At 41.9% G+C, this 25859-nt stretch overlaps 1 protein-coding gene across 16 annotated transcripts in view; it reads left to right on the forward strand.

Moving 5' to 3' along the window:
- The window catches only part of tcf7l2 (transcription factor 7 like 2), a 91060-nt gene that overhangs the window by 53068 nt on the left and 12133 nt on the right, over positions 1–25859 (forward strand). For all 16 annotated transcript variants that reach the window (XM_040134694.1, XM_040134695.1, XM_040134700.1 and 13 more), the window contains 3 exons: positions 21504–21636; positions 24396–24498; positions 25488–25574. In XM_040134694.1, the coding sequence (XP_039990628.1) occupies positions 21504–21636; positions 24396–24498; positions 25488–25574 (323 nt within the window). The remainder of the gene's footprint in view (positions 1–21503; positions 21637–24395; positions 24499–25487; positions 25575–25859) is intronic.

A 25859-nucleotide genomic window follows, 5' to 3' on the forward strand; every position in this document is an offset into this window, starting at 1 on the left:
GAACTTAACACATTTGCACCAGTGTTGATTACAAGGTCTTTTAGTCTGGGCAGATTCACATCATGTAGTTCTAATAGCAAGTGAAAGGCCCGGTCATCTGCGGAGGATTAGTGTATCGTTGTGTGTACGCAGCGGTCCCCTAGCATTCAATCAACAGCAGTCATCGACCGACTGCTGCAAATTTACCCGTTATTGTTGGAGAAATGAAAGCAGTAGCAGAAGCTTCATGCCGTCTCATTGTCCCATTGTAAACAAATACACATGGAGCGATCATGTTTGACACTAGCCTGCATTTTATAGTTTAAGCATTTAAAGAAAAACAGTGACTACTCTTCTGAACCACAGTACTCAGCAGCTGATTTGCATAGAAACTAAAGCTTCATGGTGTTCATGGAGTAACCAGCCAGAGTGTTTGGGGCATGTGCTCACCTACAAGACAAAATGTTTTAATTCTGTTTTTGGTCTTTAGTTGCATTCTGATTTTGTAATTCAGCTGAAAAAGATGTGTAAATTGTAATGCTCCAGATAATTATGACTTTTGCAGATGAACATTGTTGCAAATTGCAATTGTTTTCCAGTTCGGATCACCGGATATTGAGATATGTAAGCACCCAGTTGTGCTTTGTAATCATAATGATGATGATGAGAAGAATGCAGAACTACAACAAAAAAAACAAAAAACAAGTGTGGTAATGTCTATGTAATGTGCAACCACGGTAACTTACATAAATACAGTGTCCGGCCTCATGGAGCAGCTGATTTTTAAAAACAAGCCTAAGAAAAATATTTGGCTGGTAATGAAGTTCAGGTACCTATGGAAAACACTTTAGTATTTGCAGTTATAAAGAACATGACATTAATGAGAATTCTGAATGGGAGCGGACATTACACCATTGGTCTCTGAAGAAACACAAACCCAGACAGCGTTTGCGGTGCTGGGCAGTGAAGGCAAGTAACACAAGCACAAACAACTAAACTCTCCCCCCTTCACCATTCATTCCCTGTATCTCCCCCTCTCTGTGGGAAATTAAAATTGGGCTGAAGTGTTTGTTATTAAATACGTCCGGGGAAACTCCAGGAAATGGATTTAATTTCATATAGAGGCACATGACTGAGGATCTTAGCGAACCAATTAACCTCACCTCAGCTCATTAAAAACTCTCCTTTCATGGCCAGAAGCAGCGACTCATCCACTAACACGGGACATGAAAGCACAAATTTGTCCATCCAAAACTCTTAAAAGTAATTGGAAAGGTACATAGAAAGGTCCAGTAATCTTGTGACACAGCCTAACTCTAGTGAAGTAAAAATAGAGGTGATGAACGATAACAGGAGGACAGGCTGAGAGTACAGATGACCTCTTATAACTCAACTATAATACAACTGATTATATTATCAGCTCTGGAAGGACAACAGTGTGCAGTAGATCTTAAAGTTACTCCTCAGGATTAAGACAATTTCACTCAAGGTCACCAAAGCTGGAAATCCAGAGACATCTGCTTCACACACTAGAGGTCAGTTCACTGAGTGTCTAAATGCATACCAGTAGAGTTGTTCTGCAAATGATTTCAGGTAGCAGAATTTTCAAATTTTGTTCAAGCTTTTCTTCGCACACTGCCTGCCCTGGAATTTGAACAAAGGCCCTCAATTTTTGTCACTAGAGAAAGGGCTAAATATTTCTACTTACTGTATGCCACCAAAGTACTAGAAGGACAGATATGTGTAGTGGTGTTTTCCTCGTTTAGTTGCAGCTGTACGTTTAGCTCAACACGTTTCGTTGTTTCCTCCGTTGGAGTTTTCTGTGTCAATCTCATTGAAAGTCCATTTGTGTGACCCAAAACGAACATTAATATTAGTCTTAACGTAAAGATTTTGGCACAGTAATTGCTTGTGTGCTGTTTTTTTTTTTTTTTTTTTCTCCTGCACATAAAACATTATTTTCAGGCCTTTGTTGAAACTATCTAATGAGTTAATGGCATTGAGAGGAACCATTCAGCTCTTACAATGCCAGCGTATGTGTGTCTGCGTGTGCACTCACGAGTGCTAGTGTGTGTGTGCATGTCTTGGCTCACACTGTGCACACTCATCAAGCCACATGCAAACAACCAATCTCTGTCATCTGCATCAAAATAATTACAGAGAGATAAACACACCATTTGACCATTTTCACAGTGATCTAATCTGAAGCCGGGCTGTGAAAGCGCACGGGGGAGATGATCAAATCCCTGCCTAATGGAACTGATCACTACTGTGTGTTCAACATTCAGCCGACAGCCGTATTACAGATGCATCTCCTCATCTTTCTCTGCATTTAGCATGCCTGCTTTGTCCTTTCAGCCATTTCTATTTAAAACAGAAATGCGGCTAAAAATTACATTTGTTATTAATTTAGATTTTGAGTGCGTGACCCATTTTTCTTGGCTGTATAAACTAGGTAGATCAGATGTGAGAGAAAAAGTGCAGGCCTTTTGTCTTGAGATCAAGATGGCGATGAACTAGGAGTGTATTGGTTACAACCCTATTGCTCCACGCGTTTCCATCTCCTTTTAGCTAGAAGGCAAACGGCATCCGAAATCTGATTAGCCTCCATTATAAAGAGTGATATTTTCATCTTGCCGATTCTCGGCACTGTGTCAGAGCATTTGGTCGCTTTAATGCCGGGAAAAGCCTGCTCTTTTGACAGATAGTAGATATTCTCAACATCACTTGTTTGGACATTTCTGCCTTTTGTGACATGGAATAAAAGACGGGCAAGAAAATAAAAAGCAACTAAATAATGTCAAAAGATCAGAAATCAATGGGCCGGAGGAACGTGATCCGCACTGCTCTGTATGCGACCACTCTGCCCCCCTCGCATTACGAGTGTCTTTCTACAGCCACTAAAGTTGCTTTTGTTCACCTCCTCGGAGATGTAACTCAAGCATGAGGAAGCCGTCTGACAATGTTTGGATATCGGCAAAAAATAGCCTTTTACTTAAAGGTTACTGGCCAAGGTTTATTGAGTTACACGTTCATCAGTGATGAGAGGCAGAAGAGTTGAGCCATGAGAGAGCTTCATTAATGTGTAGGTTTATATTTCACATTTTGATGTAACTATGATGTGGAGTAGCAGGAAATGATCAATGAGGCTGTGGATAAAATGTTAGTTTAGATAAAAGGTGGGTTCTCGGCAGATATGTGGGGGGTTTTTTTTTTGTTTTTTTTGTTTGATTTTTTTAATATCTGACAGGGCAACATGTAATCTATGCAAAAAAATGCATTTAAGACTATGTCAAAATAGGTCGGAAAAAATCTCAACGTGGCTAATTGTAAATTTCACTGCATTATTAATTTATTTTAACATTTATTTTTTTGGTCTAGTCTTAAATGTGTTGATTAGAGAGAGAATACAGGATTTGTTAGCTTGTTTGATGTTTACTTTACAAAAATATATTATTTTATTTACATAGATTACATAAGGACCTTCTGACTATATTGGTGAAACACAAACAAAATGTAATAATAAATTTTAAACAATTCAGTGTGTATGTAGCTTAAGTGATTAATGCTTATATGAAGATTGATTTTGAGGATTGATATAAATTTTTTTTTAAAAGAACACTTTTCCATTTTATTTTTTTAATCTGATAATAGCTCCCCTTGTCGGGTAAAAATAGATACTGCATTTATTATCATCTAGTATTTTTGGTAAAAACTGTAGGTCACTGGCAGGGTACTTTATCGCTTCTTTTTCTTCCTAAAGAAATATTGGACTCCTTTTAAAATAATTTTTACGGGTTACACTAGAGGTTACAGTATAAGGTTTCAACTTCTGTGGGAGTTGTGATCTGTTCTAATGAGAAAAAGAAAATGCAGAACGACAATGCTTTGTGTCTCCCACTGAGTCTGAGCGATAGACACAGGATTAAAAAAAAAAAGAAAGAGGAGAAAAAAACAATTTCTGGACATTTCTAGGAGATAAATTTAATTTCTTTGCTATTTGGAGGTCTTCTTTGAAAACGCAATTGTAATGAACACATTCAAAACTGGAGAATAGATTTACCCTCAGCTTCAAATAAGTTGGCGTTATCGGACTCTGTCATTCGCTCCTTCCCATTTTCGAGCTGCTAATTGATGTTTTTGATGTTGGCGAGAAAATTGAAGAAAATGTCATGTGTGAACCGGCGCGGAAGTTAATAAGATTGACTTCGTTGACTGAATTCACAATGAGCGAAGGAGAGGCGTGTAATGGGGACTGCTGCGAATTCGCCCGTCCATCTGCCGAGGGATGAAATCGACACCTAGCACGAATGGGCCCGTAGAGGTCGATACGGAGGGATGGCGCATTTGGGATGCCCTCACCACCTCAAAAAAAAAAAGTCTCAATTTTTTTTTTCTCCCTTCTTAGCGGTTGGGTTTTGATTTTGTTTTCCCACTGATTGGAGTGCATAAGCAGCTGTTTTTCCAGAGGGCTCCTGCCCCGGCCTGGGCCCAGCTTTTCTGTGGAGTTGTCTCCCAGGGCTGCCTCCTTCCTCGCTCCAAACAATACTCGTTCTTAATGCTGTTTTGAGTCTGAAAAGCCAGAGGGCTTCATAAAGGTTAGATTAAGATGTGGCTAAAAGATGCACCAATAACAGTTAGGGTCATTGCATATGCTTGGCCAATGTGTAACAGAGCTTGAACTTAAATCCCCTTAAATAAAAGGATAGAAGCACCACCGGGGTCGCTCCATCTTGAGCCATTTATCGAGCGCTGGCTGAAAGCCAAATGTAGCCACTTTACTTCTCATGTTCTTTTTCTTAAAGTTTATTTCGTCTAATAATCGAATAATTTTTCCGAAATTGCCAATTATTAATAAATGTATAATTGATTTAAAAGTATTTGTTTGTTGATTCACATTAGCGTTAGGTATAATGGGTTCTGCGTTTTTAATTGGGGCACGGATTAGTTGAGTTGGGTTCAGTGCTTCTGATTATTTTTCCCGGCCTAAAGGGGACTGAGCTAAACCCCTAATACGGCCAGTACCCCTAAGCGCTCTTCTTTTTGAAGACACCAAACAAAAAACAAAAAAAAAGTGGCCTCTGCTAGCGTTCGGCCCTCCGAGGATCGTGGATAAGGGACATTATTCTCAGAATAGGCAATTAATTCCACTGGCAACGATCGGTTAGAGCTTCTTCCCCCACCGCCCCTCCAAATGCCCTCCTCTCCACCCTGCACTCGCCATTTGAAATGCTAACACAATGAAATATTTTTCTATTGGTCCGTGTCCCTCGGCTAAGCCACCGCCGCGGGCAAAGAATTTCATCGACTGATGAGACCACAGGCATGCTCGATAAAAAGGTTAACTGTACGTGACACGCACTCCAAGTAGCCCGCGCTACCTTGAACTCTCAAGTTCTGTAACTTTTATTTGACTTTTTATTGTTAGCGCGGCCAGGCTTGTTTGGCTGCCGTGGCTAAAAACGAAGCCATTTTTTGTTGCGGTGTTACTGGAAAATTAGGATAACATGACAGTTTTTTTTGTTGTTTTTTTTTTTTTTTTTAATAAAGCAATTTACTTGTTTTTGATTGTGCTTTTCGTGCGATGGCATTTTGCAGACGAGTTTCCATTGTTGCTGATTATTTGACAGCTTTTTTTCATAAGAAGAAAATGGGCTATAATGAAATGCAATGCCTTTCAGATGATAACTCAGGATAGTTTTACCCGTGAAATGCACTGTTTCATACAGTACAACAGAGGAATTAATTTGTTGAACGGTGAAAATATTCCTCATGAGGACAGTGAAATTGATTTTAAAAAGAATAAATAAAGCCAGGATTTGTACTGAATTATGATTATTATTATTATTATTGTTCTTAACCTACCCAAAACCTTTAGCTTTCGTTTACATTTTCCCTTGCACAACACAGTATACATTTGTATCCATTGTGTTGGATTTTACAATAGCTTGGCTCTGCTGTGTGAGAATAAAGAACAATCCAGGATGGCACATTTCTTCCACCTTCAGGGATAGGCAAGGTAGACTGCCAGAGAGTGGGAGGAGGATTCCAGGCTGTTTTCAAATTGTTAGTAAAAGATATATGGGCACAGAATAGGTATTGCTGCTGCACTACCCCGAGCCCCATCTTTCATGCACACAAACACACATATACACACACACACACACACACACACACACACAGTGTTGTGCGAGGACTGAGGCAGGTGGCTCCCCATGGCTGCAGCTTCATGACAACATGCCATTAGAAATAGCAGGCCTGTTGATCAATCCTGCCGACATGACAGCTTCGCCGCGAGGCCTGGCTCTTTGAGTGCCGACGCCGCGGCAGCTCCCTCTCCCGTTTCTCCCCACTAATTGGTGAAGGTTTCTCTTATATATGCTCGTGGCACAGGGCTTTTTTTTCTCCTCCACCTCCTCCTCCTCCTTTTCTTCTTTTTCTCCCTCTCCCTCTTTTTACTTTTTTAGCTTCAGCTTTCTCTTTCCCCCATCCATCCCCCCACCCGTGCCACCCATTTTTATCTCCCCCCCCCCATACATACACTGTATATACTATACTGTATATGTGTATATATATATATATATGTTTGTGTGTGTGTGTGTGTGTGTGTGTGTGTGTGTAGATATATATATATATATATATATATATATATATATATATATATATATATAATTTTTTTTTTTTTTTTTTTTTCTTTATTGTTTTTCATTTTAACATTGTCACATTGGAAGCGATAACTTTGGGTGAAATATTACAAGTGGGTTGAGTAAAGGGATGTGTGTGCCGCGGGCGCTGTTCGTTCTGTATTTTTTGCAGGACTATTGGAGCTGGGATTTGACATTGACTGTAGGCAATGCGCATCAGCACCAGATACACAATGGGGATCATCCAGAAAAAAAATTAAATCTTTCTCAGGTGAAATGAAGGAGAAACTAGGCCTTTGATACAGTTGCATTGTTGATTGCATGGTTTATTTTGACAATTTAGGCAATGCTGCTAAAAATACTATATCCATAATTAAGTGACACTGTCATTTACGTTGAAAGTCTTTTTTTTTTTTTTTTTTTTTTTTGCTTTTCACAAACATCCGTTTAGCAGAATACGTATTTGTGTTTATTTGATTTGTCACGTAATGCCTTTCTTTCTCATCAAACAGAATTAAGTTGCAAAATGTCAAAACAATTGTCAGGAAATGGCTGTGTGTTGCTTACTGACTCGTCACGGCACACAGGGCTACGTTCTAATTCCACCAGCGTTTCGCCGGTGCATCACTCTCAAACGCCACCCACACTGAATCTCTCCCAACTAAGTAAATGAGGGGGGAGATAAGCACACATTAAATGTTTAACTGTCTCGCATTTGTCATCTATTTTACCCCTCTTAATTAAACACACACAGCTTAGCCCCAGCACTCCAAGTACAGACACACTCGCGCACAAACATACACACACACACCCTGCCTGCAAGCACTGGAGCCTGATTGCACACCCTGTCCTGCCGATGATTAATTTAGCCGTTAATATTTATTTTACTCAGACCTGCAAAGTTACCAGCTCAGTGGAGGGTGAACCTTAGATTTTGTTTCTCAGTCCTACAGACTGTCTTGTTGCAAAGTGATGAGGAAGATAGATTTTTTGTTTCCTTGTTTTTAAATTTTTTTTTTTCTTTTTTTTTTTTACACTTTTCCCATTATGGTTTTAGTTGGAAGAGAGAAGAAGTATTCTGTGGGCCGGTGGTGATTTGTGTCTGCTTCGGTATATTTTAGGGATTCAGTGCATGTTGAAAACATTAACTACTACCTCCACCCAGTGGCACAAAATGAAAAAAAGGCAGGTATGATTGGCAGCACACAGTATTTAATGTAGTGGGAAGACTTGCCTTAAGCGAAGAGGGGGATGTATTCACCACACAATAGTACTGCTATCTCCCACTCTGCATTGTCTCTCTCATCGCCGACCTTATTACATGCCGTATTTGGCATGAAGAATCCCCTTCTTATCGACACTGAATTTTAATGCCAATAGGCGTAGATGGCCGTCTTATTCTAGGAGTTGTTTTGACATCATATTGCATTTTCTGTGTGTGTTGGTTTATTCTCTCTTGGTGAATCAGAAAAGAGATCTGTCTGCACAACTGTACACTACTGTGCTCTCAACTTGCTGACTGTTCTGTAAAATGTAGTGCAATTGAACATTGTGTGGCACGGGTGCTTTGCCGGTTCTTGGGGCATCAGCAGACGTGGAAAGGAAAGGGAGAGAGGGAGCCCGGGCCTGGGGTGAGTGGGAGAAGAGAGGAGAGTAGAATTGGGGGTTCCTCTGAAGCCCCCTCTCCAGATACGAGGAGCGGAGCGGGGATCAAAGTGGCTTGTTTTATGTGGCTGGTGCGAGACTTTGAAGTCCCGGAGTCACCTACAGCACTCACTTCATCAAGTTCACTACTGTCTTAATAGCAGATCAATAAGTTTCAAAGTCGGAGAGTTAATTTGATACTAGCGCTGATGTGATCACGCTGGGCCACGGAGCCGCCTGCTCTGCTCCCTCTCGTCTCGCTCTTCCCTTCTCTCCTCCTCACCTAGATTGGACCTGTTTTAGGCTCTCAACTTGAATTAAGCCACGGTGGGATTCTGTGTTCGGTGCCTGTTTTCATGGGAAGCCTTGCATGAAAACTCAATCAGTGTCTGTGCTTGTGTCACAACAATTAAAAGATCGTTTGTTTAATTGGAATTTAATTCACAGCATTCTTTCTCAGCCATTTGAATTTTGAGATGTATATTTTACATCCATATTTTTAATATTTGTATTATAAGGGAATTAATTATTCATGTGAATGAATGCTGTCTGAGCTACAACACAGATCTTTTATTTCTCGGAGATTTCGAGCAGCAAATTGTTTGATCTTTCTGGCTCAAAATAATTATTGAAAGACTCAAATTAATGTAATAAAATTCTGAATGTATTTTTAGTTAAATGCACTCTGGCTTCTTAATTTTATTACATTTTTCATTCTTTGCTGCTGAATTGGATCAGGTCTAATCCATTAGATGTCTCATTGTGAGATCCTGTAAATACAAGTTCTAAATGTTAATAGCAAATTATGTGTATAATAATGAACATCTGGGTAACATTTTAAGATAAGTAATTAAATTGATGAAAAATATTAATAAGTTATATTAAAGTTTTTAATGTGAACTTTGCGATGAAAAAAACAATTACGACAATGCCGACGGCTTTTGGAGATCGGAGGAATCAGGAAAACGGAGCGCTTTCTTATGCGCGCTATTCATTTCACAAAAAAGCAGCACCATCTGTATTTGGTGCCGTGATACCAGTGAGTTGGTGAGGCCGGATCGGCACCTGGAGAACAAAAGGGCAATTTAGTATGTTCATCTAAGGGTTGCTAATGGTATTACGGAGCCGGCAGGGTGGTCAGCAGGGGCCCGGCGCTCCAAGGTGAGCCCGCAGCTTGACCCCCGCACTCACACCAATTCACTGGGCTACTGGCATTAGTGCCCCACATCTGCCATTTTTTGTGCAACCCCCTCAGCGCTTTTCACTTTATTTTATAGCGTATTCTTCAGAGGGGTGCGAACCGAAGACAAATTTTAATTTGAACCAAATAAGATCTCGCATTCGATCGTTTCTCTGACCGAAACAATTGAACTGAGAAAACTAATCGGATAATTGTCAAAAAAGGACGGATGCTGCTTGCAAATGTTGACTCTGTGTTGCTCGGAATTTACAATATGTGAGAGAAGAGAAAAGTGTTTGCCTTTTAAAATGATGCCAAAGATACTTTGGGTACAGAGAAGTGAAGAAGGTGGCATGTTGTCTGCTCAATTTTTCAAGACAGGGGCAGGTAGGAATGCTTTTGGTTCAGGAAATTATTTCAGATATGAGAAAGCTTTGTATTTATTAAACCTTTCCGGAAATAATTTTAATCAGAGAAATTGGAATGACACCATTATTGAGAAAATATTTAAAATTGTGCATTATAACATATTTGATGGTGGTTAGAAGACTGTGCAGAGAGCCGTGTTTGACATATCCGTGGTTCCTAGTGTGAAGTTGTCTGTGGGAAGCCGGTGGCAGAGCAAGGGGAGAGCTCCTGGATGGAGCTGAAATGCTGCAGCGGGTGGTGCTGATGGAGGCTGCCTGTGTGGTCCTCAGCGGTCAGTGCTCCGCCAGGCTCTGCCGAGAGCGGCGGAGGTCCACGGTTTTAATGAATGTTTCATGTTAAATTTAGAGCCAGCATTGTTCACTGTGAAAAACTTGCACATCTTATTTCTCTTAAATGTTCCAACAAAGGTGAAAAAGAAAATCCAGATCTTCTCGTGAAAAGAAAATCAAGGAGAATAAATCCGTTGTATGACATCAAAAGGAAAAAAAAAAGGATGTTCTTTGAATTTAAATTTTATCTGCCGTCATCAAAATTATTTTTGATTTATGTTTTATGTCCTTAAAAAATTATTAAAATTAAGACTCAAAATATTTCTATATTCCTCTCCTTTTTTTCTTGAGGTTCCTGCTGTTCATGCACCATGAAATCTTGCTTCATTAAAAGTGTATTAATCTTGTCTCGTCTCATGGGAGGTACCTTAAGATGATGTTGTGTCTTTTTCTTTAAATTGTTGGAGGAAAAAAAAAATCTTCCAGATTTGGTCCCTGTCAGTCAGAAATAATTGTGTGCTTAATCTTGTCCCTGATGGATGACTTGGAGTTCAGCAATGGGCCAGCTCCAATGACAAATACAATATTAATATTCATTAACTGCTTTGACAATGCTAATTTTGATGCAGTAGTAAAGGGCCTTCCAAAGTTAGCGGCCAAAGCATCAGAGCTGAGCAAGGTGGCAAGATAATTTGTGCTGCTTTACTGAGCTGAAGGCTTTTAAAGTCTTAAGCAGGGGAAAAAAAAGGCTAGGTACCACAAACAAAATAAAAGAGAAAGGGAAAAAGTTCAGATGCATTGGAAACCAGGACTGTGGAAGTAATACGATCAAGAGACGGCTACAAAAATTTGACACCTCCAATGCTGCGTCTTTGAGCAAATAATTTTTTTTATTTTTTTTATTTAAACAGAAACTTACAACAAAAAAGGATCATAACATGGTAAGTCAGCACATTCTCCATTTTTTTGTTTAATCTTTTTGATCTTTTCAATTATCGCCATTTGAAGATCAATAGTCATTTTTTTTCTGGTGTGGTTAAAAGGCTCACAGCGGTGGTATAGTGGATGGTCGGATCACGGCTTTAAGAGTGGGCTTCCTCTCTTCAAGCCACCAGTTGGCCGGGTTGAATTTTCTATTGCCAGCTCTCCCGAAAACCATACAGGGCTTGTATCCATTTATTGGTATTTTTGGTATTGTTTTAACTGCCGTTGTTGCCTTGTTGTGTCAGGTCTGACTTTGGAGTTGGGGTTCCTTTTCCCCACTCAGTAGTCTGAAGAGTGTTCAGGCAGGAGAGTTGGAGGTGCTAAAGCTGCACTACAGTGAAAGGCTCTTTTGGTTATAAATGTCTATTTTTTATTTTTTTTTGTCCTTTGTGTGGCTGTTTTTTCCGGGGCTTCCTACATCAAAAATTGGGGCTACCGACGGGCAGGACTGCGGTGCAACGTGGCTGCAACACCACACACCCTTTGCCCCGGTTCGGAATGCTTTCTCTAGCCTTTTTTCTGACACTTTTTCTGCCCTGCGTTTGTGTTTTTTGATTTTGTATTTAATTTAGTGTGACTAGTGGTGAATGGAGCGTGGCTAGTTTTGGGGATTAATGACATGACGAGAGACACCCCGCTGCTTGAGTTTAGCCAAGTTAGGGCAACTCCTATAGAAGGCACTCCTCTACCTTTATGTCTGCCAAGCCGCTGAATGAAAGCCTCTCTCTTTCTCTCCCTCTTTTTGTTGTTCTTTCAACTTATCAAAGAAAGAGAGATGGACACAAAAGACCTTATTAGGGGGGATATGAAGATGGGCGCGGGGGAAAGAGGGAGTCCCGGTCAGATGCGAAGAAGCGCAGCGCAGCCTGAGTGTGTGTTTGAATGCATAAGGGGGCTGAGAGTGAACAACCAGCTCCGGCTGCCCGCTCGCAGTCGTCTCCGCTCTGGGACCTGAAGGGCTGCTGTCCTAAGTTGCTCCAGCATACCTTGGCTCTCGCCCGGTCCTCCGGCCGCTCTCTTATCGGCTTAACCCATCGGGTGTTAGTGAGGGGCTGCCGTAGATGAGGTGCTGCCCCCCAGTGGATTAGTGGCTGACATGGTGGTGGGAGTCTGCTTGGAGTCTGTGCACTACCACGAGTGCCAGCATGCTTGTTTTAACCAGGAACCGAGAAGCATCCCGAATACAGCTCTTTTAAATGGTAAGACTTTTCAACATTTTAATTACAGCTGTGCTTTATTTTATAGTGCTTGTTTGGCTTTAAATATTATATTTTGATTGAATTTATTCATGGATATTTTTCTGGGCTCTGTTTGGCAATTTATAACACTTATGTTGCTAAGTGACAGATTGACAATTTGGATAATGAAAGGCAGTGTTTGATTGCTTTGTCTTGACAGCCTGACAGGGGTGTATTATTCTAAGACATCAAACTAAATATGATTATTGTTTATTGTATGGTAAAACACAGTTATATTAAATCAAATTAATAAATGCCATTACTTATAAGGAAGAGATTTAAATTTTTATATATTGTATTAACATTTAAATTTAAGTATTTTTGATCATTTGTCACATCTGCTATTCCTGCGTTTCTGTTAACATGAATAAACCAGGGTAAATGTTTTTTTATAGTTAATGTCTAAAATCTTTAAGTATCTGTAATTTCTAATCAAATATAATTTTATTAAATAACATAGTTATACTGTAATTATTATAGTAAATGCTAGAGGAGGAGAACCAGGACATTGAAGTTAGACTTGTGTGCTAGTAGTATTTTCTATTGACTGTTTTATCTTCCATTGTTAAAAGTTGTCTGAGAAAATAATGATTTTGTAAAGGCCATAGGTTGTTCCGTTTCCTTGTTTTGTAAAACTTTTTGTTCTTCCTTTTTTTTCCCTGTTCTTGCACACTTTTGGGTCTCGTGCGAACATCTTAGACAGTGGAGTGGAATAGAGTTTTTTTTCTTCTTTTTTTTTTCTCGCCCCTCTGCTCTCTTGTGTTGTGGCGTTGATGCCATTGTGGCTGGGTGATTGGGAGCTGTCCATCACTTGCTTGCGAACTGGCAGTTTACTTAAGAAAGTGCACGTGGGACAAAAGGAGATGGCAGGAGTGTGGCAGGCCGGCTGAATGGAGGGAGGGCAGGCAATTAGCCACCGCCTTGTTGGGGCTCTTTTACTTGTCAAGCTGGAGCCCCAGCGCTATTGTCCAAGCTGTGTAAGGGACATTCCCAGGGCTTTGTTTTGGCTTTAAGGGCCTCAGGACTGCCTGCTGCAGGCCAGGGGAAGAGCAGGGTCCTAACAGTGACAGAGAGGCTGAACGAGAACAGAAGATAAAGAAAGGAACAGCGTATTAAGAGATAAGTCTATGTAAATTTTTAGTTTTTTCTGTTGAGAACTTTAAAAATTCCTTAATACAGCTGAGAAGCATTAAACTCCCTGTTTTATTGGCTTCACTTTTAAATGTATTTTTGTCTGATTTATTTCCAACATTTCTAGATTCCCATACCTTAGTTCATTTTTCTTAATTATTTTCTCTTTCAATAACCTTCAGCAGGTAATATTTAAAATATATTAAATATTACTGTGCTTAGATGGAAATAATTTATTCTATAAATATTTAATTTGTCATGGTCATTAGTCAGGTTCAGGTTTTTAAAGGTTATAAAAGGTAATTAAAAGATGATAAGTCTAGTTAATTATAGAATGCAAAAATGAAAATGATCCTTACATTTGGAAACTTGTCAGAATTTTAAGTTACTGTGAAAATAAAATGTCTTTATCTGAGGTGATTTAGCATTTTTTTAAATTGTGTTTCATTGTTGTTTTTTTTTCCTTTTCCTTTTGTTAAGAATTTAGATAATGTTCCCCTAATATTAAATGTTTAATGGGGAAACAAACATTTTCTCTCAGTAATCTCAGAATTAACAATTACAAGTTTTTTTAAAAAAAAATTTTTTTATCATCGCTTATATTATTTTAAAAACAATGTGTCAAATTTTAGGAACATGTTCACTTATCCAGAATAACAAAATAAAAGTTGTGTTTGATGGAATTCCCAATGTCTGTGTATACACTAATGGCCAACTGAACTCTTGAATTTCTTTGTGCTTGTTGGGGAAAAAAAAAAAAGTCTTGACCACGTGAAGCTTAGGGGTTAGGTCATTTGACTTTAGTATTCAGAAGAAAAATGGATTTGAAGGTGAAATAGTTGCAGAGAAAGGAGAATGGGAAGAAGAGGGTGGTGAGGAGGGGCTCGAGGCCTTGTTCACATGAACCTTGAATGGAGACAGAGCTGAGAAGGGAGTTAAGAAAAGAATTGTTCTCCACTCTAAGGTATTGTTTGGAAAAAGGGTGAGAGGGGGAAAAAAAGGATTGCAACGAAAGGTGCCACATCCGTGTCAGAGTGAAGACTTTCTCTCTCGTTTCCCTCCCGGAAAGAGGGTCTGAAGAGGGGACTGTCAGCATCACACAGATAAAGTGACTGTTGGCCACACTTTGCTGAGCCTGCCCTCCCTTTGTGGTTGTTGTTGTGTCTTGTTCCTTTTTTTTTCCCCTTCTATCTCTCTCCCTCTCCTGCTCTCTCCTCTTTGTCTCAATCTCTCGCCTTGCTCGCTTTACCTTGTAGCCAAAGCTTTTCAAGCTGCCAGTTCGTCTCTGGGCATCCTGGAGGCACAGCAGAGCCCACACACATACACACACATATTCTAAGAAACACATACACAGACCCACCGTACAGCAGGGATTTGGGTAATAACTGATTTTTTGTGTGTGTTTGTGAGTATAAAATTTTTTTCTGGAGTATTGCTAGTGGGAAGACTGCTGCAGTGCTGAAAAGCTTCTTGCAGTAATTTTTCCTTCTCTCTGTCCATTCTGGCTCTCACTTCTTGTACCTCTTGTCACCGGCATCAAAACTTTAACTGAGAAAGAAGAGGAGACTGCTACCTGCTAAGTAGTTACAGTGGAGGTTTTTTTGGGGATTTGTTTTTTTAAGGATGGATTTGGGTGGGTGGAAAGGATTGTTGTGACTGTGGGTGTGTGTGTGGGTGTGTGTGTGTGTGTTCATGGGAAATGAGGCCTCAGAGCCTGTTGTAGATGCCTCAAAGATACACGTACTCTAATGTCAAAACCTAGGGGAACAATGGTCAGCCGGCCGCGGCACCAAGTGCAAAGAGAGGGGGGACGATAAATACTCATGCACACACACCACATATGCCCGGCAACACACTCGCACACAGTGTAGGAAGGAGCAAAGGCAGAAACAGACAAAGAAGAAGGAGAATTGGAGGAGAGAAGCAGCCAAGAGGAGCAAGAGAGCTTCTCCCCGGCGTAGAGAGGGAAGGAGGAGCTGGGGGGGCCAGGTGGAACGAGGAGGAGGAGGAGACGGGGGCGGGGGTGGGACAGAGGGGGTCATGTACCCGCGGGATGGAGCTCCAGCCGGGCCGGAGGAGACGGGAGCTAAGGCAGGAGTCCTGGGCCCCGGGCTCTCTCTCCTCCAGCAGGTGGGCTGCTGGCACCTCAATCTGAGCAGCTGGGTGAGTAACGCAGCACTGCTCACCTGCTTCTTCACTGTCTCTGCGTTTTCTTACCACTGATGGCTTTTAGCATTACTCTGACAGGTTGTTGTTTTGGTGCAGGTCTAGGGAAAGGGAGGGGGGCTAGTATGTGGGCTGAGGGGGTAGTGGTCATCTGATTTTTGAAGTCTATTTATAATAAACTGCCACATTAAAAACTTTTGTGTGTATGTGTGTGTGCAGCATTTTGTGTGTGTTCATGTATGTGCGTGCTAATTACACTATATATGCATGCAGATTGCTCTAACCTGGAATCTACATAGTCATACACTTAAAAATGATTTATGTATTTTTAATAATCTTAAATTGGAGTCTAAATAATAAATATTAAACAATATATCTAAATTAATTTCAAAAGTACATTTTCAGAGACACGATTCTCTCAAGAGGAATATTATTTACTTGACAAAACATTATTTGATCAAGCTCATGTCTTAATCATGACATGTAAAATAAGATTTCAGTAACCTCACAGATTAACATATTCCTTTGTTAATGTTGCCATCCAATTCACATTCTTAATTGCCTGGCTTTCAACTGAAATTCTGAGGGGTTGATTGCATTTCAAAAGGCAGGATTCAGTCTGGCTCTTAACTCTGATACAATATCACCTCTTAGAGAAGCCCCTTTAACTCAGGTATGAGAGCTCAAGAGGCTGTTTACATTGAAAAGAAAAAGCTTTAACGCACGTGTGTGTAAGAGGCGATTTGTCTTCACAGAATACAACGGTTCTACCAAATACCACTTCATATTTAAGCTATTTGTGCGCAGTTTTATTTGTCTGTGACATATCAAAACTTGTCCTTTCTGCGATTCTATTTGATGTGCCAACTATCAAAGATGGGAAGCAAAAATAAATGGTGACGAACGACTTGAGTGCTAGTGAAGAGAGCAGGAGGAAGGGGAGTTAAGGCTCTGGCCCACATAATATTTTTGTTCAGCGCTCTGATCAAGCAGTCAGCATGTCACTGCAGCAAAGTGAATAGATTAACTTTTAAATATACTGTGGTCTCAGGAGCCACTTGCCCTCAGAGATGCGTCGTCTCTGCTGGAGAAAACTGATCAACACCTCCCTATCTGCTTTTTAATCCCCCTCCCTTACAATTTTCAGGTTCTTAATATTTTGTGGAGTTTTTTTTCTCCAATGATTAACCAAGAAATATTAATTCTGAAATGTAGCAGGGATTTTTATTCAGCGTGTTATGCTGGAGGATTGTGGCTCTGATAAGCCTTTCATATTCCATTGCTGTTAATCTCTAAATATTCCCTTAGATTGTCTGCTTGAATCTGAGGATTGATTTGACCGACCAGGGCTTGTGTGTGTGTGTGTGTGTGTGTGTGTGTGTGTGTGTGTGTGTGTGTGTGTGTGTGTGTGTGTGTGTGTGTGTGTGTGTGTGTGTGTGTGTGTTTCTGTCTGTCTGTGTTTGTGTGTGTGTGTGTGTGTGTGTGTGTGTGTAAACATTAGTTGGTATGATATGGGGTTTACTAGGAGATGAACATCTTTAGCCTGGAGGGAACACTCTATACCTCCCAAAGGAAAATAGCAATCATCTATGTAAACAGATTTCAACAGGATGAAACTGAGTGATACCAGATGATTCATTAGATTGGTGGCAGCACAGTTTGTACTTTTTGTTTTTGCTCAAATCAAATGCACACATACTCACACACACACACACACACACACACACACACACACACACACACACACACACACACACACAAATGACTCTTCTCTGACACTTTCCCCAGCTCTCCAGTATTGCTTGTGTGTGTGTGTTTGTGTTTTCTGTGTGGTGTCACTCCATGTGCCTTGGATGTGGGCCACTTGCATGTTATGGGAGAAGCTCAGGGCGCTATGGCAGTTTTTTCTGCTTGCTTTGGAATTCGGAGGCCTGAGAGGACCCCAATCCATCACGGCACTGTCATCCCCACATCTCTCTCCTCTCTTCCTGGCCTCCCTTCCCTGCCCCGGCCTCACTACAGCTCATTAGCACCCCGCAAGCTGTTGTGACAACTCATCATATCATGACATAAAGCAGAGGGACAGAGGCTCTAGCCCCCCGCCCAATCACCCCCTGGGCCCACAAGGTCGCCACATTCACATTTAGGGCTCAAATTGGCCCTGCGAGGTGCCACCAGGCGGAAATGCAAGGCCAACAGCTTTTTCCTGTCCGGCCTCCACCTCTATGTCTCCCTCCCTTTGTCTCACTCCGTCCTGCTGTCACTTTCTCACCCCCTCTGCCCTCTCCTGTACCCCCCCCTCCTTCCCCGGACTTGAAGCTACTCATTCATTTGTCCACTTCCAATAGGCTCTTTTGACACAGTGGCATAACAGCATTATTCACCAGCTAGTATAGGAAATGTTTTACACTTCAGATAATTTTCTGGTCACACAAGCACTACAGCTTGTAACACAAGTTTAACAATTGGAGAGTTACATTGTTAGAAGTTTTAGAGCAAAAAATATTGGTGGTGGTTTGTCATCAGTGGTTAGTAGATTTACAGGTATTGTATAGAAGAACCATTGTGAATAAGGTGATCACAATGACACAAAAAACAAAATGCATTCAGGCACAAAGGCTTCCTCTTTGAGCATATGAGCCTAGCAGTTGGAAATAGAAAAACAGAATAGAATAGTATAAATAGAGCCAAGGCAATATCAATAACCAGAGGCAGCAACTACTGCCTCTGTTTGTGTCTGCTGTATTTAAGTGTGCTGCCTGCACTTCACAGCACTGGCCTTCCTCAGCAGCAGGCGCCGTATGTGTCCTGGGTGTGGAAAGAGTCAATGTGTTCATTGATGTTCGCACAAGAGTCTGCTCTTAAATTTTTCTTCAGGGTCTTTTGAATGTGAAAACTCTTTTTGAGGCTTGAAAATCTGGTGATCATCACTACAGATCAGTATTCTGTTTGTCTTCTGCTATATTTGTTTGTTGTAACGACAGAGGTGGTGGGAAGGATGCAAGTCAGCGGGGGTGTAGGGGCAGGAAACGTTCTTTCTTTTCCCCTGGCTTTTGTGGAGCAGGGAGAGTAAAGCCTCCCACGTTGCCTGCTTTTGTTTCTCAGCGCTCTGTGGGCTCTGTGCGGCTGAAGCACCCAGCATCCTGCCAGACGAGTCCTGGGCTTGTATTGTCCCACAGTGGCCACAGGGCAGGTGCTGGGTGTCCTTTCCGTAGAGACCACCGGGTTCTGCCTTGACGTCAGCGGGAGGCTGAGTCGATGGTACTGCGTGTGCGATTTTCACGTGGCATATAGAGTGAGCGTGTGAGCTGACTGACGACATCAGACCACAGGAAGTCCACATCAGCTGACTGACCATATATGCATTGGGTGATCAACACTGTGGGTGTGAGTTTGACTGGTGGCGCAGTCAAGTTCTTGAGTTTTCACCCATGTCAGCACGGAATATAAAAGGGGAACACAAAACAGTCTGTCCTTCCTTGGAAAACAACAAAAGCCAGCTACATACGAACCAGAACTTGAGTATATGTTACTATGTTCCTTTCCTGCCTTCACATCCAGCCACAGTCTGTAGTGAACTGAGCTGACTGTGGAGGCAGCAGTCAGTACAGCCTGTTGCTATTTGCCTCACTTCTAGGCTTTTCAGGGAAAAAAGAGCACACTCTTAGACCAAAAGTGACTATGATGTAAATCAGCTGGCTTCTCTCTCTCTCTCTCTCTCTCTCTCTCTCTCAGTCCCATACACACCCTCTCTAACACCCTCTGTCTAAATGTGGACTCAGTGGATGGGCATTTTGAACTGTCTTCTCAATGGCTGGGGCCCCTGGACAAAAGAACTCATTTAAATGGCCACTAAAGCTTTTCAGCACAGAGAGATGAAGAATTGACAACATTCTTTCACATCATTACTCGAGGGAGGAGCAGGGAGTTGTGAAGGAGGAGGTTAGGAGGTGAGCAATAGAGGGGGGGGGGGGGGCAGAGACAGAGGCCATCTTCTAGCATTCAGCTGCCGACTCATCAGGCTGCATTTGGCAGCTGTCATAACCCTCATCTCCATTGTTTTTCTAGCAGTTTTATCCTTTTCATCCATCTATTCCAGATGTGCAGATCAGATCAGGAACCTCTATGCAACAAGAACTGTCTTGGTTTGTTTCTTTTTAACGAATCCTATTCCACCTACACCCCCTAAACCCCCAACATACAAACACATATGCACACCCCCAGCCCCTCTCTCCTTCTCTCCTCCCCAGTCTTTTCAGCTCAGGGCTGTGAATGAGTCCCAGGAGTCTCTCTGCCTCCCTGGAGTTCTGCTGGGGTTCATTAATCTTTCATTGGGACCATGGCAAAAGGGAATGCCCCCCATCCCCAACCCCCACCCCACTTCCCCACTACCATAACTGTAGAATAGAGGTCTAGATGGCCAAATAGACAGCTTTAACTACTCAGTGAAAATTTAGCACAGGGCTCTGAATGGACTGTTGTTGTATTAGGCTCTCACACAGGTCTGATATTAACTCCATCCTCAAACAGCCCGGACAGATTATTAGTTTGCAGCATTAAGCTCTGCTCACATTTGTCTCGCCCTGGGCCCAAAGCTTTGCATTTGTATTGTCAATGAGCATCGGGCAACTGAGCATCTTATGTATGTATGCCCCCCTGCCAACATCTAGTTCTATTAATGTTTTTCAAAGTCTTGTTGGAAATGTGCCACAGTGGAGCTTTTTTTTTTTTTTTCTTCTTGCATAGGTTAAAGTCGCTAATGAGGGTGTGTGGAGCCCATGAGTGAGCAGACTGAACACACACACACACACACACACACACACACACACACACACACACACACACACACACACACACACACACACACACACACAAATACACGCACACAGGCAGCTTGGTGTCTCACTCCTCTCCCTGAACATATCATCCATGTTATGATAAGCCTGATTAGTGCTGCTTCTTTGACTGCTGAGGGCAGGATAAGGATGTGTGGGTAAAGAGGCGAGAGCAGCCTCTGCCACTAGCCTAATCTACAGCAGAGCTCTAATCTGGTTATCTTGTGGCCGGGGACTGTGTGTATTAGTGTCTGTCCCAGCCTGGCCTGATGAGAGGGGCTGAGCTCCGGTTAACGCAGGGGCCCATGGCAGCACACCCCTAAAGCTCCACTGTAATCTTTGGGTAATTGAAAAAAGGGGGCCTGCACCACTTAGGAGCACAAAGAGAAGATTACATAGCTAAAACTAATTTGGCAAAAATGCAGAAATGGATTTTCAGCCCCACCTCCTCTTTCCTAACCCTTTTATTACAATACACCCCTACCCTCTATGAACCAGGCCCTCGGGGAATAGAGGAGGGAAGGGGAGCAAAGAAGAGGGGAGACCAGGAGGAGGAGAGCTGAGCAGAGCACTGACTGGAGCTGCTAATGACTGTGGATTTACACGCGCTGCCTTGATTTCGTGGTTTACAGATGATCGATTACTTCACTACAACAGTGGTTAAAAGTGTCTCATCACACATCAGGCCCAAATGTGAACTGGCAACCCCCCAAGCCTATTAGATTGTGTTACTGAATTCCAGGGTGACACCGCAGAACTGTTTTTAATTACAAACCACACTATTTTCACTGTGGCTTGGTGGTTTGGCGCCTTGAGAGTACCCAGAATTTGATAGCTCTTCTTTCCAGAGCTTTGAGACCAAGCTGTAATTCTGTGGCAGGCGCCTACAATCTCTAACCCTTAACCCAAATATTAACATCCTGGCTTCCTTTTTTTTTCTCTCCCATTCTCTCTATCTTGTACTGTCCATCTGTCTCTATCTGTATCTTTCTTCTCTCTCTCAGTCTAATAAGGTTCCAGTGGTACAGCACCCTCACCATGTGCACCCTCTCACACCTCTGATCACCTACAGCAATGAGCACTTCACACCGGGGAACCCCCCACCTCACCTACAGACAGACGTGGATCCCAAAACAGGTAAAGCCCAAAGTATCATACATATGTATGTTTCAGTGGCCTGTGAGGATTTGTATTCAAATAGCAACAATCTACTCGATTCCTGCTAAAAACAGCATTAGAAGACAGTACGGAGTGATTTAAAGGTGTCAGTATGAAACTTCTCCTGACCACCATAATATGTTTCAAAAAATTCAAAAATAGGCATCAGAACTTTAGAAAACACAGAAGCAGCACTCCTCCGATAAGGCACTTCAGCTCTTTGAAACTGTTTGCACTGATGGGTGTGTAAATGTTTTATTATGCCCTGCTGCCATGTTATTCATACAGGACCTTAGAGTATGTTTGTCTTGTTGGCGTCTGTCTGTCTGTAGACACATTCTTGTGAACAATTCAAGATTCAAACATAACTCAGATGTCATATTTACAATACAGCTGTCCTGTAGAGTAGACTGTATTATTTGAACTACTATCATATTTAATATTGATACCATCCATATATTATGTGAAATATTATAAAATCTAAATGTTTCATTTTTCCATTAACACATTATATTTATAGTGGGACAAAGTCAACTCAAGTGCTTCTTGTTGACGACTGCTGCTCTCATCTGTTACTGATTGATTTAGCTATCATGGTCATTAACATAGTTTGGCTTCGGTGGAAAGTGGCCTTGCATTTCAGAGCACAAACCTGAACAGTGCCTCATAAACCCCTCATAAAACATGCAATTCAGCAAACAACCATGACTTCTCATCACCGCAACTCCAACTGCCAAGACAGCCGCTGTAGCTGGAGGACCTCACATCTAACCACCAGAGAGCAGTAAACACAGAGTCTTCAAGACTGTGTCTTTGAAATTATGTCTTCAACTAAGTGCACAAAAATCCTCAAAACGGAAGACATGACCTGAGCACTTGGATTTATACAGGTGTTTGATTATCTACTGTGCCTGTCAGATCTCCAGTTACATCTTTACACCGTGTCGATCCTGAAGATTCGGAGTGTCCAGGTTTAGCAGTCTGTTTAGAGTCTGCCCACGCATCCCACTCCCACAATCATTCAGCATACATTTTTAGGCAATTTCATTCATTTCCGTGAGCATCTTGAACCAACACTTCATTTTGTTAACTGTCATTCAGCCCGTCCCTTTCAGGTTAATGCATTTTTAGTGCGGTGAATAATTTCATGCTTTTCAGTGGTCTCTGGTGGATTCAGTCAATGTTTTAGGTAATAATGTTCCCTTATTATGATGGTCCTTACAAAGGGGAAATAATGTGCCAGCTGCTGTTTAATGTAGTGCTTAATGGGGCAGCTTAATTGGGCTCAGTGTTTAATTAATTAATTAATTAACGAGCTATATTAGGTCTTGAGCACTGGGTGGCGATGGGATAATGGTTGTGAGGCTTTCCTTTTTAATAGAACTTTCATTTGTATTCCAAGGAAAGTAAATATTTCCGTTTTGACACATGCTGCTGAACAGTACATTATCCATCAGTTAGAGAATCTCTCTCAAGAGTCAGTTACTGGATAACCTGGACTCGTCTGTGGACTTTGGGTGTAACCACCAAAGCTGGCCAAGTCCTGATCTGTGCAGAACAAACTGGTTCTACTTTGGCCGTGTTGGCACAGGCCAAAATATCTGCAACAACAGCTATACAGGCAAGCCAGCTGTGTGGAAGAAACATACATCTGCCAAAATGAAAAGTCCCTCAGTTCCTGGTCTGCTGAGCGCACACACCTCCTTGCTGCGCTTTTACACGTCTAGTGTTCCCTGTTTCAACTTTGTCATGAGAGAGAGAGAGTTATTTTTACATCCGGCTGTGTACGAGACCTTTTCGAGGCATTCATTCAGGACAGCTTGTCGATGCAGTTTCTTCGTCTGTCAGCTGCCACAGAAAGTAAAGGCAACACCGTGCACACTGCGATTGCTTGGCAATGCCCTCTACGAGAGCTGTCCTTAAATTGGACATCTTTGTCAGTGTTCGTCTGTGGTGGGGATAACAAAAAAAACAAAAACTTGCTGCTGTTTTTATGTTAAATCTGATGACCACTTGGACGAATGGAGACCAAAGAGCCAATACATACAACGTGTCTCACATTGTCATTAACTGTGCCAAAATTTATGGTAACACTGAACGTATAGCTATTGAAGTAGTCAACCATTCATCTCAGTCAAAAGCAGAGGTATTGACTTAAACTGAAAAAGACCTTATAGTTTAATTGGCCCGAACTTTCAGCTCATAATTTGTGACTGTTGAATATTTCTAATGGCTCAGTCATGTTTGATATCAGGTAAAATTCATATCCATAAAATCAGTTTGCCTGTGTAAATTAGCCGGCATACCCAACCTGTAGCCCCATATTGAAAGCTCTCTGATCACAGACAAGGCTCTAGTTATATTGTTGTGTTCTGTTAACTTCTAAACCTCAGTCATTTTATATCATTAATCTTCTGATTCAGTCGACAAATGTGACAAGAATCGTGTTGGTGTTTTCTCGTCACCTCTCTCCCTTCTGCCTCTTCCAACACGTTGTGCCACCGCCACCGCCGCCGCCGCCTCAAAGGCCTTTGATCAGGGGGTGCGATTTAGCACTGCGTACATGCGAGCAACAAGCCCTCTTCCTCCCATCTGCACTCCTGTGATGCCTGCCCTGTTCAGATGTGAAAACCCAACAAAAAAAGAATTCAGCAATGAAAAAGATCTGGTTCTCTCTCTCTGTCATCATCTTGTCTGACCACCTCGTCTCTGCTCCTGTCATCCTCTTTCTTCTTCAGGTATTCCAAGGCCTCCACATCCTCCAGATATATCTCCTTATTACCCACTGTCACCTGGCACTGTTGGCCAGATCCCCCATCCGCTAGGATGGTTAGTACCACAGTAAGCAAATCCTTTTTTATTACTCTTTCTACTGTATTGTCATATGAGATGATTTGAAAAGGCCAGCAACACCTACATATTGTAATGACTAATAAGTATAAATTATATATCAAGTCAAATCATTAAAGAATAAAACAATAAACAACAAAAGCTGATATTACCTTACGTGTGTATGCTGTAGCAGCGGGATGTTGGTATTTATGTAGGTCCCCAGAGTGGGCCCCTTCTCTGAGCCGGAGGCCTTTCTGAAACTTACACTTGATCTCTGAACATTCGAACACACTCGCTCCTAGACCACAACAGCTCATCGCAGCTTCCTCAAGCCCTCACCAACCTCAACTTGCTACTTTGTGGCAAATACTATTTTGCATGTGTCTGTATGGTCCAATTAGAGCAATGAACCGTGATTGCCTGTATTTTACCCACAATTCCACACGGGGGCTCTCCCCTGGTAACTGTTGTCAACACTTGTTAATATGACAAAAGGCTACAAATTAAGCTCTGTTAATTTAATGTTTTCTCACCGCGATCTAAATACCGAGAGAGGCCCCGAGCGCAGCCATGGCGCCCTTTGATTTGCTGCACTTTATTTTGGTATAAATTTACATTCATTATTATTTGTCTTTGGATGTGTAGACCTCAATTAGCGTGATGGCTCCATTAAAGAGACCCGCGCTTCGTCTTTAATTATCACAACAAAACACCTAGTTCCAGCTTGGGGAGGAACAGGGCCCCACTCTGTCGACACAGAGCGAAGGGTTATGAAATTTAATTAGCCATTGCTATCAAGATTTGTGGCATTCAAATTGTTCAGAGTTTTCCTCCCTTTGATCTGCACTCTGCAATCCCCCAGATTTTTGTCCTGATCAAATGAGAATAAAGAGGCCCACGGTGGGGAGAGAAGAGAGACAGAGGGCTTTACCTTCTCTTCCTCCATCAACCCTGTTCCTTTACCTTTTCGCCTTTCTTCTTTTCTTCCCCCTTCCCAGGCAAGGTCAACCTGTTTATCCAATCACAACAGGGGGTTTTAGACACCCCTACCCAACTGCGCTCACTGTCAACGCATCCATGTCAAGGTGAGTTGAGCCCTAGGAGCTAAACACACACACCCTTTCTCACTCACTCATACAATCAGTTGTGTGGGTTTGTGTTGGCTGTGAGCGTAATTCACAAGCAACACACATGCACACTCACATGCAGAGACAGTGAGCAGCGACTTCTCCCTTAAGGAGAGCTCGCACTCCCCATCTCTGTGTTCAAAAGGCCAATTCTCCAGTGTGGGGCTCCAGCTAGCATGCTCAAATATTAATTATATTTATCATTTTCTAATGAGGCCCCTGAAGAACATTTACCCCCACTGC

This window comes from Xiphias gladius, chromosome 9, assembly GCF_016859285.1.
Source record: "Xiphias gladius isolate SHS-SW01 ecotype Sanya breed wild chromosome 9, ASM1685928v1, whole genome shotgun sequence".
In the NCBI taxonomy this organism is placed as follows: domain Eukaryota; kingdom Metazoa; phylum Chordata; class Actinopteri; order Istiophoriformes; family Xiphiidae; genus Xiphias; species Xiphias gladius.